Source organism: Leptonotus elevatus, chromosome 11 (assembly GCF_054856555.1).
Source record: "Leptonotus elevatus isolate MCC_2025b chromosome 11, RoL_Lele_1.0, whole genome shotgun sequence".
Taxonomy (NCBI): Eukaryota; Metazoa; Chordata; class Actinopteri; order Syngnathiformes; family Syngnathidae; genus Leptonotus; species Leptonotus elevatus.
The window spans coordinates 12,773,149-12,797,541 of record NC_141249.1 but is presented as its reverse complement, the minus strand read 5'-3'; the positions used below and the strand labels follow the sequence as shown (position 1 = coordinate 12,797,541).

At 39.0% G+C, this 24,393-nt stretch overlaps 1 protein-coding gene, 1 long non-coding RNA gene, 5 other non-coding genes and 2 pseudogenes across 10 annotated transcripts in view; 5 read left to right on the top strand and 4 right to left on the bottom strand.

Annotated features, from left to right (window-relative positions):
* The window catches only part of xpr1a (xenotropic and polytropic retrovirus receptor 1a), a 52,623-nt gene extending 33,408 nt beyond the window's left edge, over positions 1–19,215 (top strand). The window contains exons 4-15 of the mRNA XM_086089183.1: positions 2,052–2,272; positions 3,816–3,965; positions 4,038–4,121; positions 4,251–4,332; positions 4,982–5,169; positions 5,247–5,426; positions 8,662–8,830; positions 8,914–9,114; positions 14,943–15,109; positions 16,095–16,234; positions 16,374–16,595; positions 16,675–19,215. Of these exons, the coding sequence (XP_085945309.1) occupies positions 2,052–2,272; positions 3,816–3,965; positions 4,038–4,121; positions 4,251–4,332; positions 4,982–5,169; positions 5,247–5,426; positions 8,662–8,830; positions 8,914–9,114; positions 14,943–15,109; positions 16,095–16,234; positions 16,374–16,595; positions 16,675–16,732 (1,862 nt within the window). The 3' untranslated portion in view covers positions 16,733–19,215. The remainder of the gene's footprint in view (positions 1–2,051; positions 2,273–3,815; positions 3,966–4,037; positions 4,122–4,250; positions 4,333–4,981; positions 5,170–5,246; positions 5,427–8,661; positions 8,831–8,913; positions 9,115–14,942; positions 15,110–16,094; positions 16,235–16,373; positions 16,596–16,674) is intronic.
* Positions 2,049–14,370, bottom strand: LOC147165894 (uncharacterized). 4 transcript variants are annotated; one of them, XR_015096478.1, is made up of 8 exons: positions 14,175–14,370; positions 8,854–9,334; positions 8,564–8,787; positions 4,957–5,064; positions 4,195–4,342; positions 2,939–3,928; positions 2,404–2,515; positions 2,049–2,307 (listed from the first exon to the last, which is right to left on the bottom strand). It is a non-coding gene; the product is annotated as an uncharacterized LOC147165894 (long non-coding RNA). The 4 variants fall into 4 exon arrangements; XR_015096481.1 differs by lacking the exon at positions 8,564–8,787 and having other exon boundaries at positions 4,957–5,067; XR_015096479.1 differs by lacking the exon at positions 8,564–8,787.
* Positions 19,216–19,441: 226 nt separating the features above from the next.
* On the bottom strand, positions 19,442–19,640 carry LOC147165892 (small nucleolar RNA U3; annotated as a pseudogene).
* Positions 19,641–20,049: 409 nt separating this feature from the next.
* On the top strand, positions 20,050–20,163 carry LOC147165891 (U5 spliceosomal RNA). Its single transcript, XR_015096597.1, has one exon. It is a non-coding gene; the product is annotated as a U5 spliceosomal RNA (small nuclear RNA).
* A 672-nt stretch (positions 20,164–20,835) lies between these two features.
* LOC147165890 (U5 spliceosomal RNA) lies at positions 20,836–20,949 on the top strand. The gene has a single exon (XR_015096582.1). It is a non-coding gene; the product is annotated as a U5 spliceosomal RNA (small nuclear RNA).
* A 765-nt stretch (positions 20,950–21,714) lies between these two features.
* Positions 21,715–21,929, top strand: LOC147165889 (small nucleolar RNA U3). Its single transcript, XR_015096589.1, has one exon. It is a non-coding gene; the product is annotated as a small nucleolar RNA U3 (small nucleolar RNA).
* A 375-nt stretch (positions 21,930–22,304) lies between these two features.
* LOC147165888 (U5 spliceosomal RNA) lies at positions 22,305–22,424 on the bottom strand (annotated as a pseudogene).
* Positions 22,425–22,809: 385 nt separating this feature from the next.
* On the bottom strand, positions 22,810–23,024 carry LOC147165887 (small nucleolar RNA U3). The gene has a single exon (XR_015096590.1). It is a non-coding gene; the product is annotated as a small nucleolar RNA U3 (small nucleolar RNA).
* Positions 23,025–23,662: 638 nt separating this feature from the next.
* LOC147165886 (U5 spliceosomal RNA) lies at positions 23,663–23,775 on the top strand. The gene has a single exon (XR_015096581.1). It is a non-coding gene; the product is annotated as a U5 spliceosomal RNA (small nuclear RNA).
* The last annotated feature ends 618 nt before the right edge of the window (positions 23,776–24,393 follow it).

Here is a 24,393-nt window from a genome sequence, read left to right as displayed (position 1 = left end):
GCCCACCGGGCATCTGCCCTGAATGCCAGATAGCCAGTCCAGCCCTGCTCGACTCCAATAAACGCTCTGCCATTTATTCATTAACTGGCTGCATCATCCACTTGGAATATTAGATGCCACACCTTCAATATATGCCTTTTTTACCTTTCGGGGAAAAAATGAATAAATAAAATTGAATTCAACTTGAAATATGACTTTACTGTTCCAAATGGTGACAGCTCACTGAAATTGAAAGAGTCCACATTAAAGCATCATGCTGGATGGCCACAAATAGGAGGAATACATTAAAGCATTACATGTTTACCCAAATATTCTGATGAGCTCGTCCAAACCGGCGAGTATTTTAGGGGGCACAGGAGAATGCCCCCACAATGTAACGTGAGACATGGGTCATTATATATTCTGGTAGCTGGACTTTTGTAGATGTATTTGAACTGAGGAGGATGACACATGTTGCTCCCTCTAGAGGTTTTTCTTAGACACTGCAGACTCTGCAGGTCGACAAGAGGACAAGGCTGATTTGCCGTAAGGTTCCACATCGTAAGCATGGAGATTTTTCACAGGTGAATGAATATCCATAAAGGTCACTGTAGACCGTATTATGGAGAGTGTATGAGTTACCAAAGCACTTACTAAGAACACTTCTATTTTTCTTGAAGGACATATTTGTTTTGATGGCTGACATCTTTATTGAATAATTGACAGTTTCACTTAAAACTACACAGCTCTTGTATTGGATCCGATGCCAACTTTTGACTGTTACCCATTAATACCAACACCTTCTCTGTGCATCCTCACACCAGTCTAGTACATAAAGTCCATCGCTCCTCATCCTCTCAGCGCAGAAATTGAAAAGTCAGCTGGGCTACTTTATCTGATGCCAGTTAAGGTGGGCGCGTTTCTCAGCAGTGGCGCAATGGAGATAAATTGTGTGCTGACTTCACATAACATTCTCGCCTCTGAAAGGGGTTGTGACCTCACTTAAGCCGTTGCCGTGCTAAAAATCCGTGCCTGTAACATGCACAACTGGCTGAAAATGCTGCTAAAGAAATCCCCCTAAGTCATTCTGTCTGTTTTGAGACATTATAAAAGTCCATGAGAAATTTCCAGAGTGGAAAGGGAACTCGCCTCCTACTGTCTTGTTTAGGATCATTAACCCATTCCTGCCTGGTCAGCTGTTTTGAATTCCACTTTCCCACAGTGCATCACAGCATCAACGCCTTGACTTTCTCACGCCCCTTACGACCGTCACATGCTGGTCCGCCTGTCCCATAACATTACTGTCCAAGTAGAGCATAAGCCAGGTAACGTGACCTGTCGAACGGGTGACAAGAGGATCAGATAATGCACAATGCCAGCATGCCACAACTCATCTAGAATGTAAAACATAAGGCGCCACTCGAGGCCACCTCGCAAGACTAAACAGTCAAACACTCACACAGTAAATAAATATCTAGACTCAAGAATTAAGCAGTCAGCAGATTAAAAAGTATTAGTAGCAGGATTTGAACCGTATGACAAGGAAAAGGGGTATGCAAAAAGTGGTCATTTCAGTCCAACAGGAGGATTTACATTAGGATAAATGCATGGGGTAGTTCATTCAATTCCATTTATTATCCCCACCCCGTAGGATTCACCTCGTTTATCTCCCCGTCTGCGTGTGGTAACCTATCTCTGACCCACATAATGATTCCTCTCACATATCACTTCAGAGTAGACCAACCGTCTCCGCGCTCAAGCTTCCTGGAACAGATGGGCTGCATGCAGACAGGATGTAGAAAATTATTTATTTTATTACTATTATTTTGTAAAAGCAGAAGTTCAAGATCGCCGGTCTCAACCTGAAGCATTATGTTACCATCTTGCTGTCAAAATGTCTTTCTCATTCTTATTATTCACACGAAAACTGCATGCTGAAAAAACTAAAAATAGAATCGTGACAGACATTACACTATCCTTTGAATACGCTCCCCATTCTGAACACTGAATAATGATCCTGAACAGATGACACTGTCGCTCCAAAATCTCCCATTTGTCTTTCCTCATTGCAGAAAAGCTTGCAGAAGCCCAGCGGCGCTTTGCCACCTTGCAGAATGAGCTGCAGTCTTCTCTGGACGCCCAGCGCGAAAGCAGCGCGCCGCCCGGGCTGCGCAAACGTAAGACCGTGTTCCACCTGTCGCAGGAGGAGCGCTGCAAACACCACAACATCAAGGATCTGAAGCTTGCCTTCAGTGAGTTCTACCTGAGCCTCATCCTGCTGCAGAACTACCAGGTACCCGTATGTCCGTCGACACACTTGTTCGTGGACTCAAGAAGGAAAAAAAATGCAGTTCGGGTTCAATGGCTACATCCTTGACTGATTATCATCAGATTTGTTGAATCAAGAAACCATTTAAATAGTACCTGTGTTCTGTCCTCACTAGATGTGTGACTCTTCCATCCAGCGAGACCGACAGTTAACACGAGATGTTTATAGACTTAAGGGTCCGTTTATTGTTTTCTCTTTTATGAAAACCTGGAATAAACAAAAAATACAATACAGTACAACATTAGTACAGTGTTAAAAATGTCTGACTAACATATTGGTTTCGAAGCTAAATTAGCATACGCCAATCCCAAAATGTAAAGAAACAAACAACATATTATCACAACATAAAGTACAATTTTTACATTGTTTAGAACACGGATTACATTACAAAACATGAGTTTTGAATTAGAGTAGATAACACAACAAATGCACGCCAACAGTTAGCTTAGTTAGCAAAACTCAAGTCTGCTAGCATAAGATTCTAACAAATGCTCATGTCTTAAATGCCTCGTTCTTAACACATTTTTAGCAATATTTGAATTCCTAAAAACATTCAAATTGGCTTATCAACACTTTAAAGCTTACAACAACAACAAAAATATGTCATGAATTGACCACAAAGTCACTTACAGCCTTACGTGGGCTCCACCGAGTATGTGTTGCTTTTCAGGAGTATTGTTGAACGGCGAGTCAAGGCAATTGGTCGTATTACACATTTCACCTCTAGAGGGTGCTAAACATAAATCAATTCAAATACAACATGGCAACAACTATAAGATTACCACCTGCCAAAGAGAATTGGCATGCCACAATTCGAGAACACATAAAAAAACAAACTTGGAAACCATTACCATCTCATCGTCAATTAATACAGACATCCAAAGAAAAGAACACAAGGGCTCATCTCATATTTGCCTGGAGAAATATTCTGTGGATTGAGTGAAAAACAAAAGTTGAACTTTTTGGAAGGTGTGCGGCCTGGTTATCTGGCTTAAAAATAACACGGAATTTTATCAAAACAACACCATGCCAACAGTGGGGGGGAAAAGTGGTGGCAGTGTGATTGTCTGGGGCTGCTTTGGCACTTCAGAACTTGGACGATGGCCATCAGTTTATGCCCTCAAATTTTGGATTATACAGCAGGACAACAACTCTGAACATACCAGCAAGTCCATCTTTGATAAGTAAAACGAAACGAGAACTAATCTGCAGTATTTGCTAACACTTAATTAAAAGGGTGTCAATAATGGTTCAGGGGGCAATTACTGTTTTACATAAGGCCAAATAGGTTTGAATGTATTCCCTCTTGATGAATGAAATTCTCATTTATGAACTCTATTTTAGATTTACATTGATTGTCTTTGTGAGAATTTGGATAAATACACACACAAATATGACCGGAGCAAATGCTTTTTTTTTTGCTTTTTTTTTTACACAGCACTGTATACATTGCTTAATTTCAAAGGGTCCACTGAATATTCAACAGTATCTCTTTTGGTGCCCACAGAATTTAAACTTCACCGGTTTCCGCAAGATCCTGAAGAAACATGACAAGATTCTGGATACCTCCCGCGGGGCCGACTGGCGTGTGGCTCACGTGGAGGTGGCGCCATTCTACACCTGCAAGAAGATCACACAGCTCATTACGGAGACGGAGGTGTGCACGTAAACGCGCTGTCCGATTGGCAAGAACATGCATGGAATCTTTGATGCGTTTTTGTGCATCCAGACGTTGGTGACCACAGAGCTGGAGGGAGGAGATCGTCAGCGGGCGATGAAGAGGTTGCGGGTTCCTCCGCTGGGGGCCGCTCAGGTCAGAATTGCACATTGAGAAGACTTTTTTTTTTTAAATGCTATAAATTTAGCTTCATAATTTGTGTATTTACCATAACTAGGTCAGCTCAATTTTTTTTAATGCTAATGTTCATCTTTATTGCTTCAGCCTGCTTTGGCCTGGACGACCTTCCGTGTGGGTCTTTACTGTGGCATCTTCATCATCCTCGCCATCGCCTTTATCCTAACAGGTAACTCCACCTTAAAATCAAAATTTTTTAAATAATTTTGTTTAATGTCCAAGACTTGAAAGGTTTTCAATAGTGCTGTCAAGCGATTATTAATTTTTAACTATTTAATCGCACAATGTTCCATAATTAATCGCAATTAATAGTGATTAATCGCATTTTTCTACTTCAGTTTTTTCACGCCAGTGGCTAAGTTTGGCTGTAGGTTATAGGTCGTAACAGGAAGTCAATAAAACTGAGTTTTTTTTTCCCCAACTATTTAATCGAACAATTTTCTATAATTTATCACAATTAATAGCGATTAATCACATTTTTCTACTTCTGTTTCGTCGCGCCAGTGGCTAGGTTTGGCTGTCGGTTTTAGGCCGTAACAGGAAGTAAATAAAACCAAGTAAAAAAAAATTTAACTATTTAATCGCACAATTTTTCATAATTAATCACAGTTAATAGTGATTAATCGCATTTTTCTACTTCTGCTTCTTCACCCCAGTGGCTAAGCTTGGCTGTAGATAATAGGTTGTCACAGGAAGTAAAAAATTTTTTTTAATGCTTTAAAAAAAATTATGAATCCCCAGATTTAACGCTTTAATTTTAACAGCCCTTGTTTTTAATATTGTCTTTCCTCACCTTGTTGTTTTTGTTTATTTACCAGGCGCAGTGTTCATCCGCTATGAGAATGTGTGGCCTCTGGTGCGGATCTACCGGGGCGGGTTTCTCTTGATCCAGTTTCTGTTCCTGCTGGGCATTAACACATATGGTTGGAGGCAAGCGGGAGTCAACCACGTGCTCATCTTTGAGATCAATCCTCGCAACAACCTCTCACACCAGCACCTATTTGAGGTTATTAGAATGAGACAGTATTATGGCTCGTAAGTGATGGTGCATTCATTCATTGTTGGCCCTTTTCCGTTTCGCAGATCGCTGGGTTCCTCGGCGTGTTATGGTGCCTCAGCATCCTATCGTGTCTCTACTCGGAGTACCTCTACCTCCCCATGCAAATCAACCCCCTCGTCCTCTACGGCTTCATGCTGATCTTCCTCATCAACCCCTTCAAGACTTGCTACTATAAGTCGCGGTTCTGGCTGCTCAAGCTGCTGGTCAGTAGAGCGTCACCTCTATTAACAAACACATTACCTATTTCAACTTTGATCCAGATCTGAATCATAGAATTGTTTTACTTTTGATAACATAAGGCATTTTTCAACAGTTTAAGATCTTGTCTGTTCCTAAAAAAACAAAACAAAAAATTATTTCATCAAGAGTTGGCTGTAATAAGTTTTGCTCTGGCCAGCCAATCAGAAGACGGAAAAATCGAGGGTTTGATTGGGTAAAGAAACGTTGCTAATATGGTTCGCTACAAAATGAAGACAATCGACTGTTGAGAATGAATTCATGTAATTCCGTGAAACAAATATTCTGATTACTTTTCTTTTTTTTTATCCAACCCATTTTTAATTATTCATTTGTGTTTTGTGCTACCAATGTATTGAATAGCATTAATTCATTTAATACCACTTTAACATAATTAAAAATGCATATACTAACACTAGGAACCAGGTATCCATATTGGGCTGATACTCGGCCTTATGGCTGCTGTCACGAGTACCGAGTGCCTCTTGCGGCTCTTTTATTATCAGGAAGTAGAAATGAGAAGAATAGAAAATTGCCGATTATTTTCTACAATTTTCTGAGTAATGCTTCAATTTTAATGGCAAAATTTAGGCACAAGCAGGAGGTGGCTATCTATGATGCTGGTCATTCTACTGGCTTTAAAAACAGTTCTCTGTCTCTGCACTTTTTCTTGAGTTTTACTTATATTGTGTAGCTGACACGGTTCCAGTGCGTCAACAAAGACGAATACTGTGTACAATTCAGATATGTATCGCAATTCTTATGTTAACAAAACCCTCCTGTCTTGCTTTGCTCTTTGTCTGAGCTGCGCTACATAGCCGCAGTGTGCTCATGTGTGTATTATCTTTACATGTGTGTTGAGGGATAATAGAATGTGTTCTGATCCCAGGAGAGGTGGAGGCTGTGACTGTGCAATCATTACCGGCATAGATCTATCAGTATGCTGAATCTCTGAGCCCCCCCCCCCCTCTCTCCACCCTCACCCTCACCCTCACCCCCCCAGCGGTCGCCCCTCTTCACCCCTCCTCATATCCTTGTCCTTTGCTTCAAGTCTCCCTGCGGTCTTCCTAGTACGTGGTTGTAGCAAGCTAATCATCTGCAATCTCAATTGGTTACGCATGATCATACTGTCGCACGTAATTTGAGGACCCGTGAGCTCCATATTGTCAGTCAGGTTCGTGTTATTAAGAGTCACACGTGCAAACAAATGTTGTTCGTGCGCGTTCATCTAAGCCAGGTGTGAAGCCGTCCGACAGAAGATGAGGCCAAGGACAAAGATTTCATTAGAGGACAAACAGCAGCTCGGTTATTATTGTTTGCTAAAGCAATGAAGCGGCAGCCTTACAGCCTTGAGACGCGCACACACAGCGGATAGGCTCGATCAATACGCACCGTGATTGACAGGTTACATTGCTTATGTATTCTTTGACATTTTCAGTGTGTGTCTGTGCACGTGTGTGTCAATTGTGTGTGTTCTAGGTTTGAGGGTGTACAGTGCGCAGAAAATGTAGAGTCGCAACTAAATGTCACATGTGGCCTGAGGGTGGAAGTGAATGGAGGGTTGAAGCGTTTTACAAAAGGTTTAAGAATTGTCGTCATGTGCTAAAGTCATGTGATCACATTAGGTGCACGTGATTCAATAACAATCCCGATACAGTACAAAAACTGCCTTATTCAGCAATCTGCTCATTATTGTATTGTAGTTTGCAGTGATGTGGAAACAATTTGTAAATAATGGGCCAAAAAAACTACAATTATTAATATATTATCACTAGTCATTGTTGCTCAGGGCTCACGTAAAGACCAATCAGGCCTCACCTGTTTTCTTAAGATGAGCCGTGATTGGTCATTACCTGAGCGCCTGAGCCCTTAGCAACTGTGATGTCATTTTCAGTTGGCAGCAAGTGACAAAATGGCCGCTCTCTGAGATGAATGAAAATGGGTGGATTTTTCTGCTTAATTCATATTCCACAAACGCAATATTCATCAGAATAAAAATGTAAATTATTACTATTATTATTATAGATTTTTGGTTTGACTTCTGCTTTAAAAATTTAAGGCTTACATATTATTTGGTTCCCAAAAAGTGGACCACCGCGTCACTACATGTAAAAATGCCAATTACTGCTATCCTAGTCGCCATTTTATTGAATTTTTCACTCAGCAATGAATAGATACTCTCATTTCATACCGATATCACAAAATACTTCATTTTTAGTTGGTCACTTAAGGCTAGATTTACTCACATCTTAAATCGTACACTTAAAGCAACACTAAATAACTTTCAGTTTATGTTTATTATGGCGGCGCCATATGGACAAAAGCGGTAATGTTATGCCAGAAGGAAGACCACATTTCCCATGAGGCGAAGCGCACTGTGTTGTTGGGGGGGGACTCCTGAGACAAAACTTTTCAGTTGTTTTGCAGCTTCTGCCAGGAAAGCAGTAATGGTGCGTCAACATTCAAATTGACTTCCATCTTTGTAATGAATGGCTAAAGGGGGACGTGGCATATGCCATAAAGCAGCATTTGTAGTCCTCCTCAAAGTTGCTTAATGCCAGCAAAAATGATGACACTGACCCCCTCAGGCCATGGTTTTAAGTCGATGTTTCATCAGAAGTTATAAAAATATTTTATTGAGGTTGAAAAGTTCCTTTGTGCTATTTTAATTGCTTTTCATTCTAATACATTGCGTGCACTATTGATGGCTCTTACCAAGTTCAAAAGAAAGTTGGAAGTGATGGAATTGGAAGTGTTAGTGGAAAAGAAACAGTAATCTATTGCTCTGTTAATAATAATAATAATAATGATGATAATAAGCTGTATCAGTTCATCCTGCGTAATATTGTGTTTACAATTTTGGGACAGCACAGTAACTTGCACAGGAATCAAATGTAGACCAACTGACACACAAATTCATTCTCCCCGTGCTAATGAGGTATCCTGCCATGTGCGTGGTAAAAACCATTAAGTGCGGTTGTAAACTGCTTAGCGCATTCTAACAAACAATTATGTGCTGATTCATTGTTGACGATCCCAAATCGCTGTTTAACTCCCTGCAATGGGATCCCCCAAGTAGCGAGTAAATGAAGCAATTAAGCACCTCTCAGTATGACGCGGCACCGCTTTACAGCATTGCGTCACAACGACAAGTACAGCATATGAGCAGACGTCAAACCGAAGCCGTCGTTTTGTTTCCAGTTCCGAGTGTTCACGGCACCGTTTCACCGAGTGGAGTTTGCGGACTTCTGGCTGGCCGACCAGCTCAACTCGCTGGTGGTGGTCTTGATGGACCTCGAGTATCTCATCTGCTTCTACATCTTTGAGCTGCAGTGGAGCAACAGCAAGGGTTTGTTACCCCAAATAAACGGTGCGTCATTCATTCTACCTCACCTGCTGACAAGAACGATAATGGCGAAGAGAGGCATCTCATTTCCTGTATTTGCCTTGCAGACTCGACGACCTTCGTGTGCCACAGCTACTCGTACGGCCTGCGCGCCATCATCCAGTGTCTGCCCGCCTGGCTGCGTTTCATCCAGTGCCTCCGGCGTTACCGAGACACCAAGCGAGCCTTCCCCCACCTGGTCAACGCTGGCAAATATTCCACCACCTTCTTCGTGGTCACCTTTGCCGCGCTCTACGCCACTCACAGAGGTAACACGCACGCACTATTTGCTAATAAGAGGAGAGGGTCTATCATCTCAAAGAGCAATATTGGCCTGAAGGCGCTTTGTAACGGAGGTGACCTCGAGCAGGAGAATGTCAGAAGTTGGCCTCGGTTCGGTTGCCAGTGCCGGCAGCTGTAGATTGTAGAAACAGGGTGTTGATCTCTTTGTTCGGCGTGAGGGTCACACAGGTCAGGGAGACAAAAAGACTGAAAGGAAAGAAAAACAGTTTATGGCACATTCAAAGTCAAGTCACTCTCAATCCGACAGCCTCGCAATCAGCCTGCAATTATTCTCATCTAGGAGACCAATCGCAAAGGAGTTCATGCTCAAAAGGGCGTAAAAGCTTCTCTTCAGCGCGTTGTGTTGAGATAGTCCATCGCATATTCTGGTCCGCGTGGCTCATTTCAAAGCATCCCTTTTTTTCTTCCTTTTCCTCCCAGATGTCAGTTTATAGATTTTTATTTTTTTCAGGCCAAGTCCAGCTCTTCCCCTTTTGAACAAATGTGATTTCTCACTTTATTTTCTAATGTACATTCATTTGTCACTGCATTAGGTACACCTGCAAATTCTGCATTTACAAAGATAATAATGTTGAGTTACTGGTATGCTTTCTGAGTAGTGGTGCAACTGATCACAAAAATCATGCGGTCTGATGAGACCAAGATAAACTTATTTTGTCCTCATATAGCTCTCATGATTTCCTTTTTTTTTTTGTGGAACTCAACTGCATCATACGCAGATCTATTTCTAATATTTTGCTCTAATTCCTCTGATGTGGATCGCCACAGAGGAAGACACTTGAATGAGACAGGAAAGGCCACTAGGTACCAAACGCCTCCATTAAGTCACGTCCTCCTCCTTCCTCTGGTCTGAAGCCCGTTGACTAATGGCCTCCCTTCATGTCTTATTCTCTATGAAGCTGTCTTTCATCCCACACTATAATGGAGGCATGGACCTCCTCCGGCTGGTTCATTGACGGAGGATGGAGGGAAATTGGACACTTGCACACATGCAGCGTGAATATTTTATCTCGTCCACATAAAAACACTTAAGTAATACGCAGTTTTGGAGAGGTAGCTGGTTGTAATATTTTGTTTTGGAACTGGTTAAACAACATTGCCACATTAACTCATTGACTCACAGCCATTTTCACAGAAGCAACCCCCTTTGCTCCCATCTGTTTTACTGATTTTGCGAGGCCCACGAAATATTGTGTTCTATTGCTATAAAAACAAGGAACCAAAAGAAAGATTAGAATGTAAAAAGTACATTTCTATCCGTTTCCGTTTTGCAGCAATTAGCAAATCTGTTTACAACACTGAGGAAAATAGCTTTTTTGCAACCTGGCCCTGGTTGATCTCGTATACTGTGCTGCCACCTGCTGGCCGTTTTTTGTAATAACTACATTTGCTTGCTTCAACCGTTCTCTTCAGTTCAGAGGCATAAAAAAAACATACAAAACGTATAAATGCATCTTTGGGAGTATGGTAATATTTAAAATAGGACATATGTATACATTTTTGGGGAGCAAATGAGTTCATATAGACAGACAGCAGACTTTCTAGCTGAAGAAGGCAGAGTGTCGTTCATAACACTGAATCTCACTGTTCATTTATTATCAGCTTGTCTGTGAGGATGTGTCACTATCATCGCTAAAGCCATCACGAACGGCGGCGCACGGATGGTGTTTGTGTGTGTGTGTGACCTCACAGCCTTGCTCCTTCCTGGAATGGCTCGTTTTTATCTCCGGGAAAGCATCAAAGGTGATAAACATTCAAGTCATTGCGCTGGCTATTGAATTTGACCGCTTTTATGAAAGGCTGCCCTCGCAAGATGCTCACAAGCCTCAACAAGAGAGATGCTGGATACATTTAAACCCCTTCAAATTTAAAGTGAGAATTAAAAAGATGCTTAAAATGTCATTTAAATACAGCTCTTAGTTTAAAGGTTCTACTTACTGAGCCTGATGCTCATGTAAGGGGGATTAAAAAATATATATATTTAAGTTTTTTTTTGTTAAACGAAGCATTATGCGTAAGAAACAAAATGCAGAAGTTGGCAATGTGACGTGGATATCTTTAAACACTCTCCTGTCTGTAATGCCTGCCAAGATGGAAAACAAACTTCCCAAAACCAAATAAGAACAGAACTTTTTTAAAGAAGTATTTACAGCATTTTCCATGAAATTATTATTGCTAATAATTATTATATTTATTCCTCCCACTTTTTTGACATGCATCTCCTTCCACATAATTCAACCACATCATTCCAATGTCAACAACAGGGGCTAGCATTTTTCTTATTTCAAATATTAGAAACGGTTTTTTTCACATGCAATTTCTCCAGAAATGGCAAAAGTCGAGTCTGTAAAATCATAGTTACAGAGGCAGCGCTTTTTTTTTTAAACTTCACATCACTTACTATTAATATATATATTATACTGTATGAGAAGTCAATTTCTATGAAATGTGCTGTTAAATAGGAAAGGAGGCCCCGATGTTGAACCCGAATAGCAACGATGCTGGAGCTGACAGCTTTTACAACTTCATTTAATATGCCGAGCCCTTGTCAGTGATGAGGTGAGAACGTGTAGCCGCACTCGCAAACGCATGTTAACCCATCGAGATGAAAGACGCTTTAATTGAGCGCTGATAAGGCCAAGCACGGTCCGGCTGCAATTTATAATCCAAAGCCGCACTGAAGCCCGTGAAGCTCTTTTATGTTGCTGTAAGTAATTGACATATTAATGTACTTTGCTGGAAAGCGTTTGAATGAATACATTGTGTTTATTCGGTGATAGCTGCGTGTTGCCATGGAAACGGATCATTCCATTAGCAGTGACGGATTGATGTTATGAAGTTGCTGAGTTAGTAGAATTTTGCGGGAAGAAGAGGAACTACAATATATATTTTTTTTAACCTTTATTCATTTTTTTAACAATGTTATATTTTGAATAGACATGATCATAATTACACGAGAGCCATACCTTTTGTATTGCTTGAGTGTTTTCACCACCAGCCTTTTAATGAGACAAGAGCCCTGGAGTCTGACCACCATTAGCCGCTATCGCGCAGCCAATCGTTGTCCATTTCAGCTTGCGTAACCTTTTAATCGTCCCGTGGCGGACCAGGAAAGTGAAGGGTTAAATGGCTTGCACGTGGCAGGAAGGAGCAAAATCACATCAGCCCATCTACTCCAGAGGCTGGAAAGTGTCAGGACTCTGGGTGGTGGCTTCGTTAGAGGGGCAACAATACAATAAAGTCAGCGGTACACAGAGCAGCACTGTGGGTGGGCGGCTGCTGGAAATGTCACTGCCACGCCGCGTTTTTGGCAACATTGTGGCCAAGTGACATGGAGTCAGCCAGGGGTATTGACATTGCACAATTGTGGCATTATGGTAAAAAATCAGATAAAATTGAAAAAAAGCTATGTTTTTTTTTTTTAGCATTTGGCCTACATTTTACCGATACGTTCAAACAACTTTATTGAGATGTTCAAATGACTGCAGTACATTTGAACAACATAGCTCAGTCAAAACATGTTACTCAACATTGGTCGTTCCATGCTTTTGTACAAATCTTATTCATAATTTGTTACACTTATTTATTTATTTGTATTATTATTTGTTAAAAATCTACCCTATTAGTCTTATTTTTATTTATATATTATATTATATTATATTATAATATTATATTTAATTTCTTTATTTATTTTACAAGTTATTGACCAATCTCAAGTGTTATTGGTTCAACCAAAATGTCGTTTTTGGGGTCTCCTGAAAAGTGACGATTTTAGAGCAGGTTTTTTTTTCCTGTGCACAAAATTCAGAGACGGCCACCTCCACCTAATTTGCTCGCCACCTGCAGTCTGAGCCACTGATATCGCTCCAGCTGTGTTGATTGAGCTTGTCAGAAACGCATTTTAACTGCAGTTGCAATGGTGCGCCATGATGGAGGCGCTATGTCAACAAGCAGTGCACCGGGAAAGACCTGAAGCAACAACTGAAGAAGAAACAGCTTTCTTTTTTTTTTAACTTTAATGTACCGAAGAAGAAACAGATCATAGAGCAACCGTTGCGCACGCCCATTTCCTGGTTGCGAGGCAGAGGTGGCGCGCTCCAGCCATCGCCAAAGTCATGAAAACACAATATATCCAATAAACATGGTAGTGTTTTACAAAAACGCTGAACTATATTTGTAATTTAACATGTACTAGTGGATGATTTTTTAATGATTGCGGTTTTAAAAAATGGCAAAAATGAATGGCAACTTTGTATTCATAGAATTTCTAGTCCTTGATTGTAAAATGGCTGCAGGAGGGCAGCCCATAATGGTATCGGTCACCGCCGCAAGTAGTGATACCTTAAAAAAAGACTGGTATTGGCACAGTCACCCATCATAGTAAGGGTGATACCACCTCTGCCTCGATTTGAGCCAGAAAAAAACCCTGTAAGAGGTACGAGGATTCCTCTTGATGCCAGCGATATGCTGAAATTTTTGCCTATAGAGATCCGGATGTTAGCGCAGCCATTTTGGCAGCATAGAAAACGCCACAATTTAACAATGATTGGCAGCTGTTGTGGACCAGCCGCCGCAACGAGAAGAGGCAAAAAAAAAACACTCACACACACACACACACACACACACACACAAAAAAAGGATCCAGCATTCCCCAAGCTAACAAACCAATCCGTAGCCAATGTTGCACTTTGTACATGGTGGCTGAATCAGCAGATGCTAACAATTACCACACGCAAAATGTGGGGGAAATAATCAGTTTCGTTCATTTGTGGTTGAACTCTTATTAAACAGTTGAATTTAATAACTGACCAACACCATAAAGAAGACTTTTTACGGCATAAATGACGGCAGCCGCGGCCGAATTAGCTACTGCTAAATTGCTAACGTACCTATAAATAACACTGCCAAGACTTGCTTGAAACTGACAACTTCAATTGCATTTTGACCACACGTAAAGGGGAAATAAATCCGGATTGTACAAACTTGTAAAGTCTTTGTATAAATGATCAGATTTGAAAGCACTCACCGGCAAGAGAGGAGGTAATTCCACACATTTCACTTCTGACACTTCATCGGCAATCCAACATGACGTCCATATCTCTATTGGCGGTTTCATGCTGTCTCCGAAATTCCACAATATTGTGCCAAAGCCCTTTTGAATTGAAAAGTAGTCCTTTAGCGCCATCTTGTGGCATTTCGCCAGTGAACTATTTTGAATGAGGGGAGGAGCTTCAATTAGACCAGCAAAAGATGCGAAAGTGCTGTCTGGGGCATATAAACCTTTTTACGGGGTGTCAATTTAGGGGTGTTATTTGCAAGTGATTACTGTATGCACTACAAATAATATATCTTTGTTCGTCTATGAAAGCAATGAATAGTGACGTTTCCTTTTTTTTTTAACCTGCTGCCATTCATATCATTTATTTATGTTTATAAAAGTTTATACTTTTTTGTGGCATGTTTGTTTGATGGTGTACGGTCCAGGAGATTTATTTTTTATTGATGCCTAAACATGTGCCTTGGCCTGTGCCTGAAGTAGAATATAGGCCTCCTCCAAAGCCCATCTATATTTGTTTAGTGTATATGATTGGGAAAAAAAATCATGAAATGTCAAGCCGCACTGCTTTAGATGCAGCTCCGACTTCTGGATACGGTTGGTCACTATAGCGCTTGACAGTGTAGTCATGGACAATTCATTAGGTACACTTGCACAATCTGATGAGTTCTAATATTTACAAATATCATTATGCTAAGTTTTAAAAGTGTTGCGTGGACATGTGTGTGTGTGTTGCAGAGCAAGGTCACACGGACGCCGACGTGTTCTTTTACCTACTGATCGTCTTCTCCACCATAAGCTCGTTTTACACACTGGTCTGGGATCTGCGCATGGACTGGGGTCTGTTTGACCGCGGGGCTAGAGAAAACACCTTCCTCAGAGAAGAGATTGTTTACCCGCACAAGGTAAACTTACACGCGCATGCAATGTTAGCCTAAGAGCATAATTGCCTTAGCCTAATAGCGTAAGTACGTAGGTCAGTGAGGAGTAGGATGCAGGCGCTCTCTAGTGGTAAAAGCATGAATTGCAGTTGGGTTATTATGGTTTTGGAATTTTTCATTTTAGTTAGTTTTTATTTCGTTTTGAGTTTTTTTTTATTTAGTTAGTTTAAAAAAATAAGTTTTAATTAGTTTTCAGGGTGGTTCTGTTAGTTTTAATTATTTTTAGTTATTTCATAAATGCTTAGTTTTAGTTAGTTTCAGTATTATTATTTTTTTCAAAAGTGTGTATTACTTGTGCACAATATTTAAAAAACACCATAAAAAAATGTTTTTTAAATGAATGTGCTTTTCTATTGCCTGCTGCTAGATGACGTCACTTTTGTGTGACACACTTTCAAATGTCCTTATTCCGGTTAATATCAAAATAGATCATCCCCAAAGGCTGATGCATTAAATTGATTACCAAAGACTAAAACAAAGGACATTTTTGCTATAATTATAGTTTTAGTTAGCTTTGTAAACATAAAATGTAGTTTCAGTTAGTTTTCGTTTATAAAAAAAAAAAGCATTTTTGTTTTTATTTTATTTGTTTTTTTAATTTTATTTTTTTTAATTGGTTTTAGTTAACACAGAATGAAATATTCCATGATTATTTATTTTTATTATTTAGAAGATTTTCTTTCACCTTAAGAAAACTCCAAATTCACCATCTTAAGAAAAGAGAATATTACCCAAAAAACAAATTGGCCTTGTAAGAACTGTTTTATCTTTAATGAATTGTATATAAGTTTCACTTTCTTTTTTTTTTTTATCTGAACCAGCGAAATAAATGCACTTTTCTACAATATTGAAATATATTGTGATATCCCTTTGTATACTTGAAATGAGTCTAATCCAAGCACCCCCCCCCCCCCCCCCCACACACACACACACACATTTTTATTTGTAGGCCTACTACTACTGTGCCATTTTAGAAGATGTGATCCTGCGTTTTGCCTGGACCATCTCGCTCTCTCTCACCACGATGACCAAGATTCACTCAGTGGGCGACATTGTGGCCACCGTGCTGGCTCCTCTCGAAGTCTTCAGGTACGCCCTTGACAAATACGCTATATATATTTATTTTTTTAATAATCAAATGAAGCATTTTTGACAAAGTAAACGAACAAACCTGCTCTAAAAACTACAAACATAATGAATTATTCTCTTGCATCTCGACCACCCGCAGGCGTTTCGTGTGGAATTTCTTCCGTCTGGAGAACGAGCACCTAAACAACTGCGGCGAGTTCCGCGCGGTGCGAGACATTTCGGTGGCGCCGCTCAACGCCGACGACCAGACGCTGCTGGAGCAGATGATGGACCAGGAGGACGGAGTCCGGAACCGCTCGGGCAAGAAGACCTGGAAGAGGTCCTACAGCCTCACGCTGCGGCGCCCTCTACTGTCCTCTCAGTAAAATACAACACTCGCTCACTATGATGACCGACTGCAAATTTATATTCCTATTTATTTATTTATGTCTTTTTTGTAGATCCAAAAAGGACACCAAGGTTCTAATTGAAGATACGGATGATGAGGCCTTCAGCTGAATCACCAGCAAGCATCAGCTTTGCCTACACACACACACACACACACACACACACATGAATATTCTTCACCATTTTAACCTTTATTAAAAATAAATCTTATAAAATAACTTCTTAAACAATTGTTGCTGGGCAATGAAAAGCATGTATCTCCATCTTCAGTTTTTTTTATTTTTCATCCAATACAAAAACAATGAAAAGGATGTTTCTCCCAATGTTGTGCTTTTTTTTTTTTACTTAAAGCTGCTCAGAGTAGGAAATTGAATTTTCGAATCACTACTGCCACGACTGTCTGTAAAAAAAAAAAATTGGGAAAAAATTATAATTTACACATTCTGTATATTTTTTTTCATCTTAAAAACCAAAAATATTTATAAATATTTATTTATAATAGAATGTATCCCCCATCCCCATCTAAAACTAAATAAGAACCAATCGAAAGCATGCATTTCCAAATGTGTGTGTTTGTGTTTGTTTGTTTTTATAAGAAACATTGACAGGAATGTATTTTCACATTTTGTAGATTTTTTAATTTTTTATTGAAAACGTTAACAAGAATGTATTCCCAAATGTTTGGGATTTTTCTTTTTCTTCTCATAATTTTTTTTTTTAAAAAGCAAGAAAGCGTTTATGTCTGGAATTTGCTTTTCTTAAAACAATAATACAATGGAACGCATGTATGTCCCAAAAAATATGAAGATTTTTTTAAAGGGGAAATAAATTCCATTTGTTTTGTTTTTAAATTCCCCAACTTTGGCCAAACATGTTTTTTTATGGCTTTACTTTTTCTCCATCAAAATCGTCGATACTTGCTCTTCATTGTTCAGTGACGAAATCAGTGAGGCCTCATGTTACCTCATTCTCATGCAAACACACGCACACACACACACACACGATGCGGTGACACAACCTGCTGAAGCACAAACCGTTTTCAACTCGACATGGAAAACAACACGCAACCTAGCAAACTGCCATTTTTTTTCTTCTTTTCATTTTGCCTTGCAGCAAAAAGTATCTTCAACTTTTGTGAGTTTTTATTTGTACCCAAAAACACACACAAGTGGGGGAAAAAAATTGGAGAAACCTGTTGTTTTTGTTGTTGCACAGGCGACGTTGTGCTTTCTTCCTAATCCAGCTCCACGAACGACTGTTTACACGCCTTCTTGGACTTACAGGATCAACACAGGGACAATAAACTAAAGACTCCATGAAAAAAAGAATTCACTCGAAACCCGAGCAAGGACTCTTAACATATCACAACAAATCAACTGGTTTGACCTCAATGCTAATGATTTTATATCCTTTCTTTCCTGTTTGTTTGGTTTGGATTAAAAAAAAAAAGTGCTGTCGCAACGCTGGAGGCACTTGCAGGAAAAGTGCATTTAAGACACAAACGACTTGTACGCAACGAGGAGATGTTGCTTTGTAATATAACATTTGATGTGCATTAATACTGTAGTGTCTCGTCCCGATTCTGTGTTGTTTCTACTAGTGAAGTGAGCGATCCACTCAGTGATGTTTTTTCTAATGTTTGGACTTTTTTGGACACGTTTCTACTCAATTTCTTGTTCGACCCAAAACCAATCCGAGCAAAATGAATGCTTTTAATGGAAAACGGTTTGAGTATTTATTCCATATAATGATGGCCATCTTTCAGCGCTCTAGTGTCTTACTAGCGTTTCTACGACAACGGCGTCCTAGTAAATCAACTGTGTTACGAGTAGACTCCAAAAGGCCAGGATGAGTGCAATGTGCTATTTTTTATTTGATTTTTGATTTTTGATTTTTTTCAAATACACAAGCCCGCCCGCTTCCCTTAACACAATGTTTTTGTACAAAGTTGCCTTGCCTGCATGCTGCTTTTAGTTCAACAATGTACATATAAGTTAATTTATTGTTCCTGATGTGTATATTTATATTAGCAGCCATGATTGATGTTGCCATTTTGGACAAGCAGTATTTTGTAGCTTTGTTTCGCTCTTTGTTTGCGTGCGTGTTTTAATCCTGCCGTGTACTTATTTGTATTTTCAAAAAATTGACCCCCCCACCCCCCGCAAGTGTACGTTAGTGAATGCGCATGAAGCTATCGTGGCTGTGGCATGAGTTGTAGTAGATGGACACATTTTGACCCACCGGAGTGAAGAGAAAAGGGCAGCAGTTTTTGTTTTTTGTCACCCGTGACGTTCAAATGCTTCATTGTTGTGCGTTTTTCCTTCTGTAGTTGTTCTGGTGTAGACTAGCTGAATGTCATGTTCGATGGATGTTCTACTTTGGTAAGAAGTCTAGATTGTGGCTTAATGTGATTTTAAAGTAAGGCTAAAAAGGAAAAGAGAATGTCTTCTTGGAGATGATCCTCCTTCTATTGAGTAGTTTGTACATGTTGAGTGTAGAACACTGTTCTCTCGATGATGTATTTGTATTTCTGTACACACTTTGGTGATCCTGTCATATCTGGGTTTTATAAACCAATGTTATTTTTAAAGCTCGCTCTGCCTCGCCACTCTTTTTTTTTCTTGTGGAAACACATTTATGTACTATGAGCATCTAGAAGAGTAAAATTGTTAATATTTTTTTAGGGGCGAAGCACCAAGCTTTATTTTTTTGGTTATTATTACTCCAGCATGACTGAAATAATTGTTTGATCTCAAGTAATTGATAAAACAGATTTTTTAATTTTAATTTAACTACACTTCAATAAACCATTTAACAGTAACTGCTCAGAACATATTCTTTCCATCAATGCTCAATTACAAAGCAAAGAACGTTCATCAATGGCAAACAACGTATGATACAATCATTGTTATTTGCCAGCTTCACGCTCAGGAAAGAAATATCTCTTCGCTGTTCTATACAACATCCACATTTTGCTATAATGACATCAAACTACTGTACTGGATCATTGTTCCAACTTGTGACTTTTCAGGATTAACACGGATAATGACAGTACTCTAGTTTATTACTTGTTTTTTTAGTGCAGCTAAAATTCAGTAATATGAAGTTGGAATTTTCATAAATTGACATTTTACAAAAAAAAGAAGAAGAGGTTTCCAGGTATTCATACTTCAAATTGTGTATTTGTAAAGAACATATATGAAAACTATTCTTTAAAAAGACAGCCCTGCAACTGAATTTTCAGAAAGGTTTTTTTTTTCTGAATTTTGGTGGAAAAACGCATATCTGAACACGAATGCTGAGACTAATGTAGCAAAGCGCTATCGTTTGTGTTACAAAGAAACAGTTGACACATTTGACTGTGAGACCGTCTGTTAAAATGGTGTGGCAGGCAATGGCGTAGCCCGTTTCGAAAATGATTAGTCACTACACTCTTGTTTCTCTTCAGATCGTATAAATCTTTCGCCTTTTACTAAAGATTTCCGTGGGGAGGAACAACAAGAGTTTTTCTCAATTTTTTGATGCTCTGCGAATGCGGAGCTTTCTAAATTGTATAACTAAAAACAAATTGATTGACCCTGATTACGTCCTGTTCTTATTTTCCGAAGACGTACTGTTATTTACTCTCTGTGCACAAGATATGCTTTTAGTTTATAGACGCCCACCGGAAGTGGCACTGTCTGACAATTTTAGTTTAACTTCTTCGGTGTAGCGTGTCTTGGCCACTTCCCCGAGTTGCCGCTCGAGTTGTTCATCAGAAATAAAGAACGCACCTGTGAAGACATCGTTTATTTGCACTTCAAGAGCCATTTCCGCGACCTGCTCGCCTTAACACACACGCCCCCAACTAAAAAAAAAAAGAGGCCACAAATTCACAAAGTATTTATTGTTCTCACCTTAAACTCTTTTCGGGAACCATGTGGCGGTCCTGCCAGAACCAGCTCTGGCCCTGTATATCGCTAGCTTTGGGCTGGTACATCACGTCAAAATGTGGTCCTTTTAATACTGATATTTTAAAAATATATAATATTAGTCAGTCCCCCACATATGTGTGTTATTTGTTTATTTTGCAAATTATTTACCAATTTTGAGTGTTGAATATAGTTTTCTTTCTTTGACGATGCAAAGAAAGCTGACACATTGACTGTGAAACCGTCTGTTAAATTGGTATGGCAGTCAATGGCATGAGGCCGTTTTAAAATTTTCTTGCTAGTTCACTCATGCTTCTCTTCAAATCGTAAAAATCTTTTGCCTTTTACTAAAGATTTCCGTGGGGAGGAACAAAAAGAGAATATCTGAATTTATTTATGCTCTGCGAATGCAAAGCTTTCTATTCTGTCAACCTTAAAAAAACATTCAATTGATTTAATGGTATTTGTAAAATTATTGTAGTTGCTGACTGCTTCGTTGTTCTATGCAGGATCCATGTTTTGCTCAAATGACACCAAGTACTTGTACATGAGAATTTGCGAGAAATGTAATAATCTAATTTAACACGGACTATGACAGTAGTTTATTACTTATTTTTCAGTGCTGCTAAAATACTCTAATATGAAGTTGGGATTTTCATAAATTGGCATTTTACTTTTAGCAGTAAAAAAAAAAAAGTGTTTTCCAGATGTGTATACTTCAAATGATGTATAAGGAACACATATGACAACTATTCTTTAAAAAGACGCTACAACTGAGAAAGGTATTGTTTCTAAAATCTGGTGACGCAGGCAAAAAAAAAAAACGCTGCAAGCAAGCGTCTGCTTGAATTAAACGGCGAACGCGGGGGTGAGCGTCTGCCTTTTCTTTTCGCTGGCTTTTTACCGTGTGAGTTTGCACCGGTCGGTCGCAGCAGCTTCCGGGGTCATGACGCACACCGGAGGAGAGGCGCGTCACTTGGCGTACAACATTTAAGCGGATCGAAAAAAGACATCACTGCCGTGTACTGCAGTACAGGTGAGCCACTCTTTCAAATTGTAATACCTTCATTTTGTTTACCAAACATGAGCAAGTTGTTTTAGATAAGTGTGAGCAAAAGTAGGTCCTCTGAGTGAAAATCGTACTCTCTCTGATGACTTGGCGTCGTCTTCCATTGGTACGTTAAGACTATACTTTCAGGGATCATTTCTATAGTTCGTAACTTGAGAAATGTGTTTCTAAAGTGTTTGGTCTCGCTAGCTACGATGACGAGAAGAGATATTTCTTCCTGAGCGTGAAGCTGGCAAAGAACAATGATTATATCTTACGTTTTTTGCCATTGATGAACGTTCGTTGCTTCTTAACGGAGCATTGATGGAAGGAATATGTTCCGAGTAGTTACTTATGCAATTAATTGAAGCGTAGTTAAATTAAATGTATTTAAAAAAAACAATACGTCAATAAACTGACATTATTCAAATAATTGTTTCCACCATGCTTGAGGTAAAATGAAAAAATATTAAAGCTTTGTACTTTGCTTTGTCCCCCAAAAATGCATTAAAAAAAATTATACTTTTCTCAATGCTCATACAGTTACGTAAATGTGTTTCCACAAGAAGAAAAAAAGTGGGAGGCAGAGCGAGCTTCAAACATAACATTGGTTTATAAAACCCAGATATGACAGGATCACCAAAGTGTGTACAGAAATACAAATACATCATCGAGAGAACCGTGTTCTACACTCAACATGTTTTTTAAAGTTGACAGAATAAAAAGCTCTGCTTACGCAGAGTATCATAAAAGTCAGATCGACTCTTATTACTCCTCCCCACGGAAATCTTCAGTTAAAGGCAAAAGATTTATACGATTGACAACATTTAAGCGGATCGAAAAAATACATCACCGCCCCCCCCCCTTTTTTTTATTTTGTAAGAGCCCCTCAAACGCTTCCACTTTTTGCCTTGCTAAATACTTTCGCTAATGCTAGCACTATTGCTATCAACAGTTTTAAACATGAAAACACTTAGATTTAGACAGTTTGATTGGCTAGTTCACGCTTGCGTCTCTTCAAAGTCGCATAAATCTTTTGCCGTTTACTAAAGTTTTCCAGATTTAAAGTACGTTAACACAACAACTATAACAGACTTGTAAACATCAAAATATACACCAACCTTGCATCAGACAAGCAGAAAAAACAACATATATCATATTAAATTCATCTGCTGAGAAGGACAGCATAAAATAAACCTAATAAATATTACATGAGTTAGTAGACGCTAACTACTCAGAACATATTCCTTCCATCAATGCTCCGTTAAGAAGCAACGAACGTTCATCAATGGCAAAAAATGTATGATATAATCATTGTTCTTTGCCAGCTTCACGCTCAGAAAGAAATATCTCTTCTCGTCATCGTAGCTAGCGAGACCAAACACTTTAGAAACACATTTCTCAAGTTAAGAACTATAGAAATGATCCCTGAAAGTATAGTCTTAATGTACAAATGGTAGACGACGCAAATTCATCAGAGAGAGTACTGTTTTTACCCAGAGGACCTACTTTTGCTCACACTTACCTAAAACAACCAGCTCATGTTTGGTAAACAAAATGAAGGTATTGCAATTTTTCCTTTATTAGTTTGACTCTGCACTGCACTCAAAGGATCTACTTTTATTTTTTTATTATTATTATTTTTTTTACAAAACAAGTACCTTAATTTTTTGGGATGCTCTGTGAAAGCAGATCTTTCTATTCTGTCAACAATCAACATTAAAATACATTTAAACGAATTCCATGCTGTTTGTAACAAAACATTTACTACTTGTTTTTCAGTGCAGCTGAAATTCAGTAATATGAAGTAAGATTTTTCATAAATTGATATTTTACCAAAAAAAAAGTGGTTTCCAGATATTCATACTTCAAATGACGAATTTAAAAGGATATTATATGAAAGAAAGGTTTTCTTTCTGAATTTGGTGGAAACACATATCTGAACACGAATGCTGAGACTAATGAAGCAAAGGGCTATCGTTTGTGTTACAAAGAAACAGTTGACACATTTGACTGTGAAACCGTCTGTTAAAATGGTATGGCGAGTAATTGTATAGCCCGCCTCGGATTTTACATATCAGTTCGCTCTTGTTTCTCTTCAGATCGTATAAATCTTTCGCCTTTTACTAAAGATTTCCGTGGGGAGGAACAACAAGAGTTTATCTCAATTTTTTGATGCTCTGCGAAGCGGAGCTTCGTATTCTGTCAAGTTTAAAAAAAACATAAACATTCAATTGACATAATGCTGTTTGTAAAATTATTGTAGTTGCTGACTGCTTCGTTGTACTATGCAGCATCCATGTTTTGCTAAAATGACACCAAATACTTGAATTATCTAATTTCCACTTTTTGCCTCGCTAAATACTTTCGCTAATGCTAGCACTATTGCTATCAACAGTTTTAAACACGAACACACTTAGATTGAGACACAGTTTGATTGGCTAGTTCACGCTTGCGTCTCTTCAAAGTCTCATAAATCTTTTGCCTTTTACTAAAGGTTTCCAGATTTAAAGTACATTAACACAAGTTTAACAGACTTGTAAATAACAAAATATACATCAACCTTACATCAGACAAGCAGAAAAAACAAGTAAATATCATATTAAATTCATCTGCTGAGAAGGATAGCATAAAATAAACCATATAAATGTTACATGAGTGAGTAGACGCTAACTACTCAGAAAATATTCCTTCCATCAATGCTCAATTGCAAAGTTTTCACTCAGAGGACCTATTTTTGCATACATTGATTTTTCCAATTTTTCCTTTTTTGGTTTGACTGAGCGAGGGCTTACTCAAGATTTCCGTGGGAA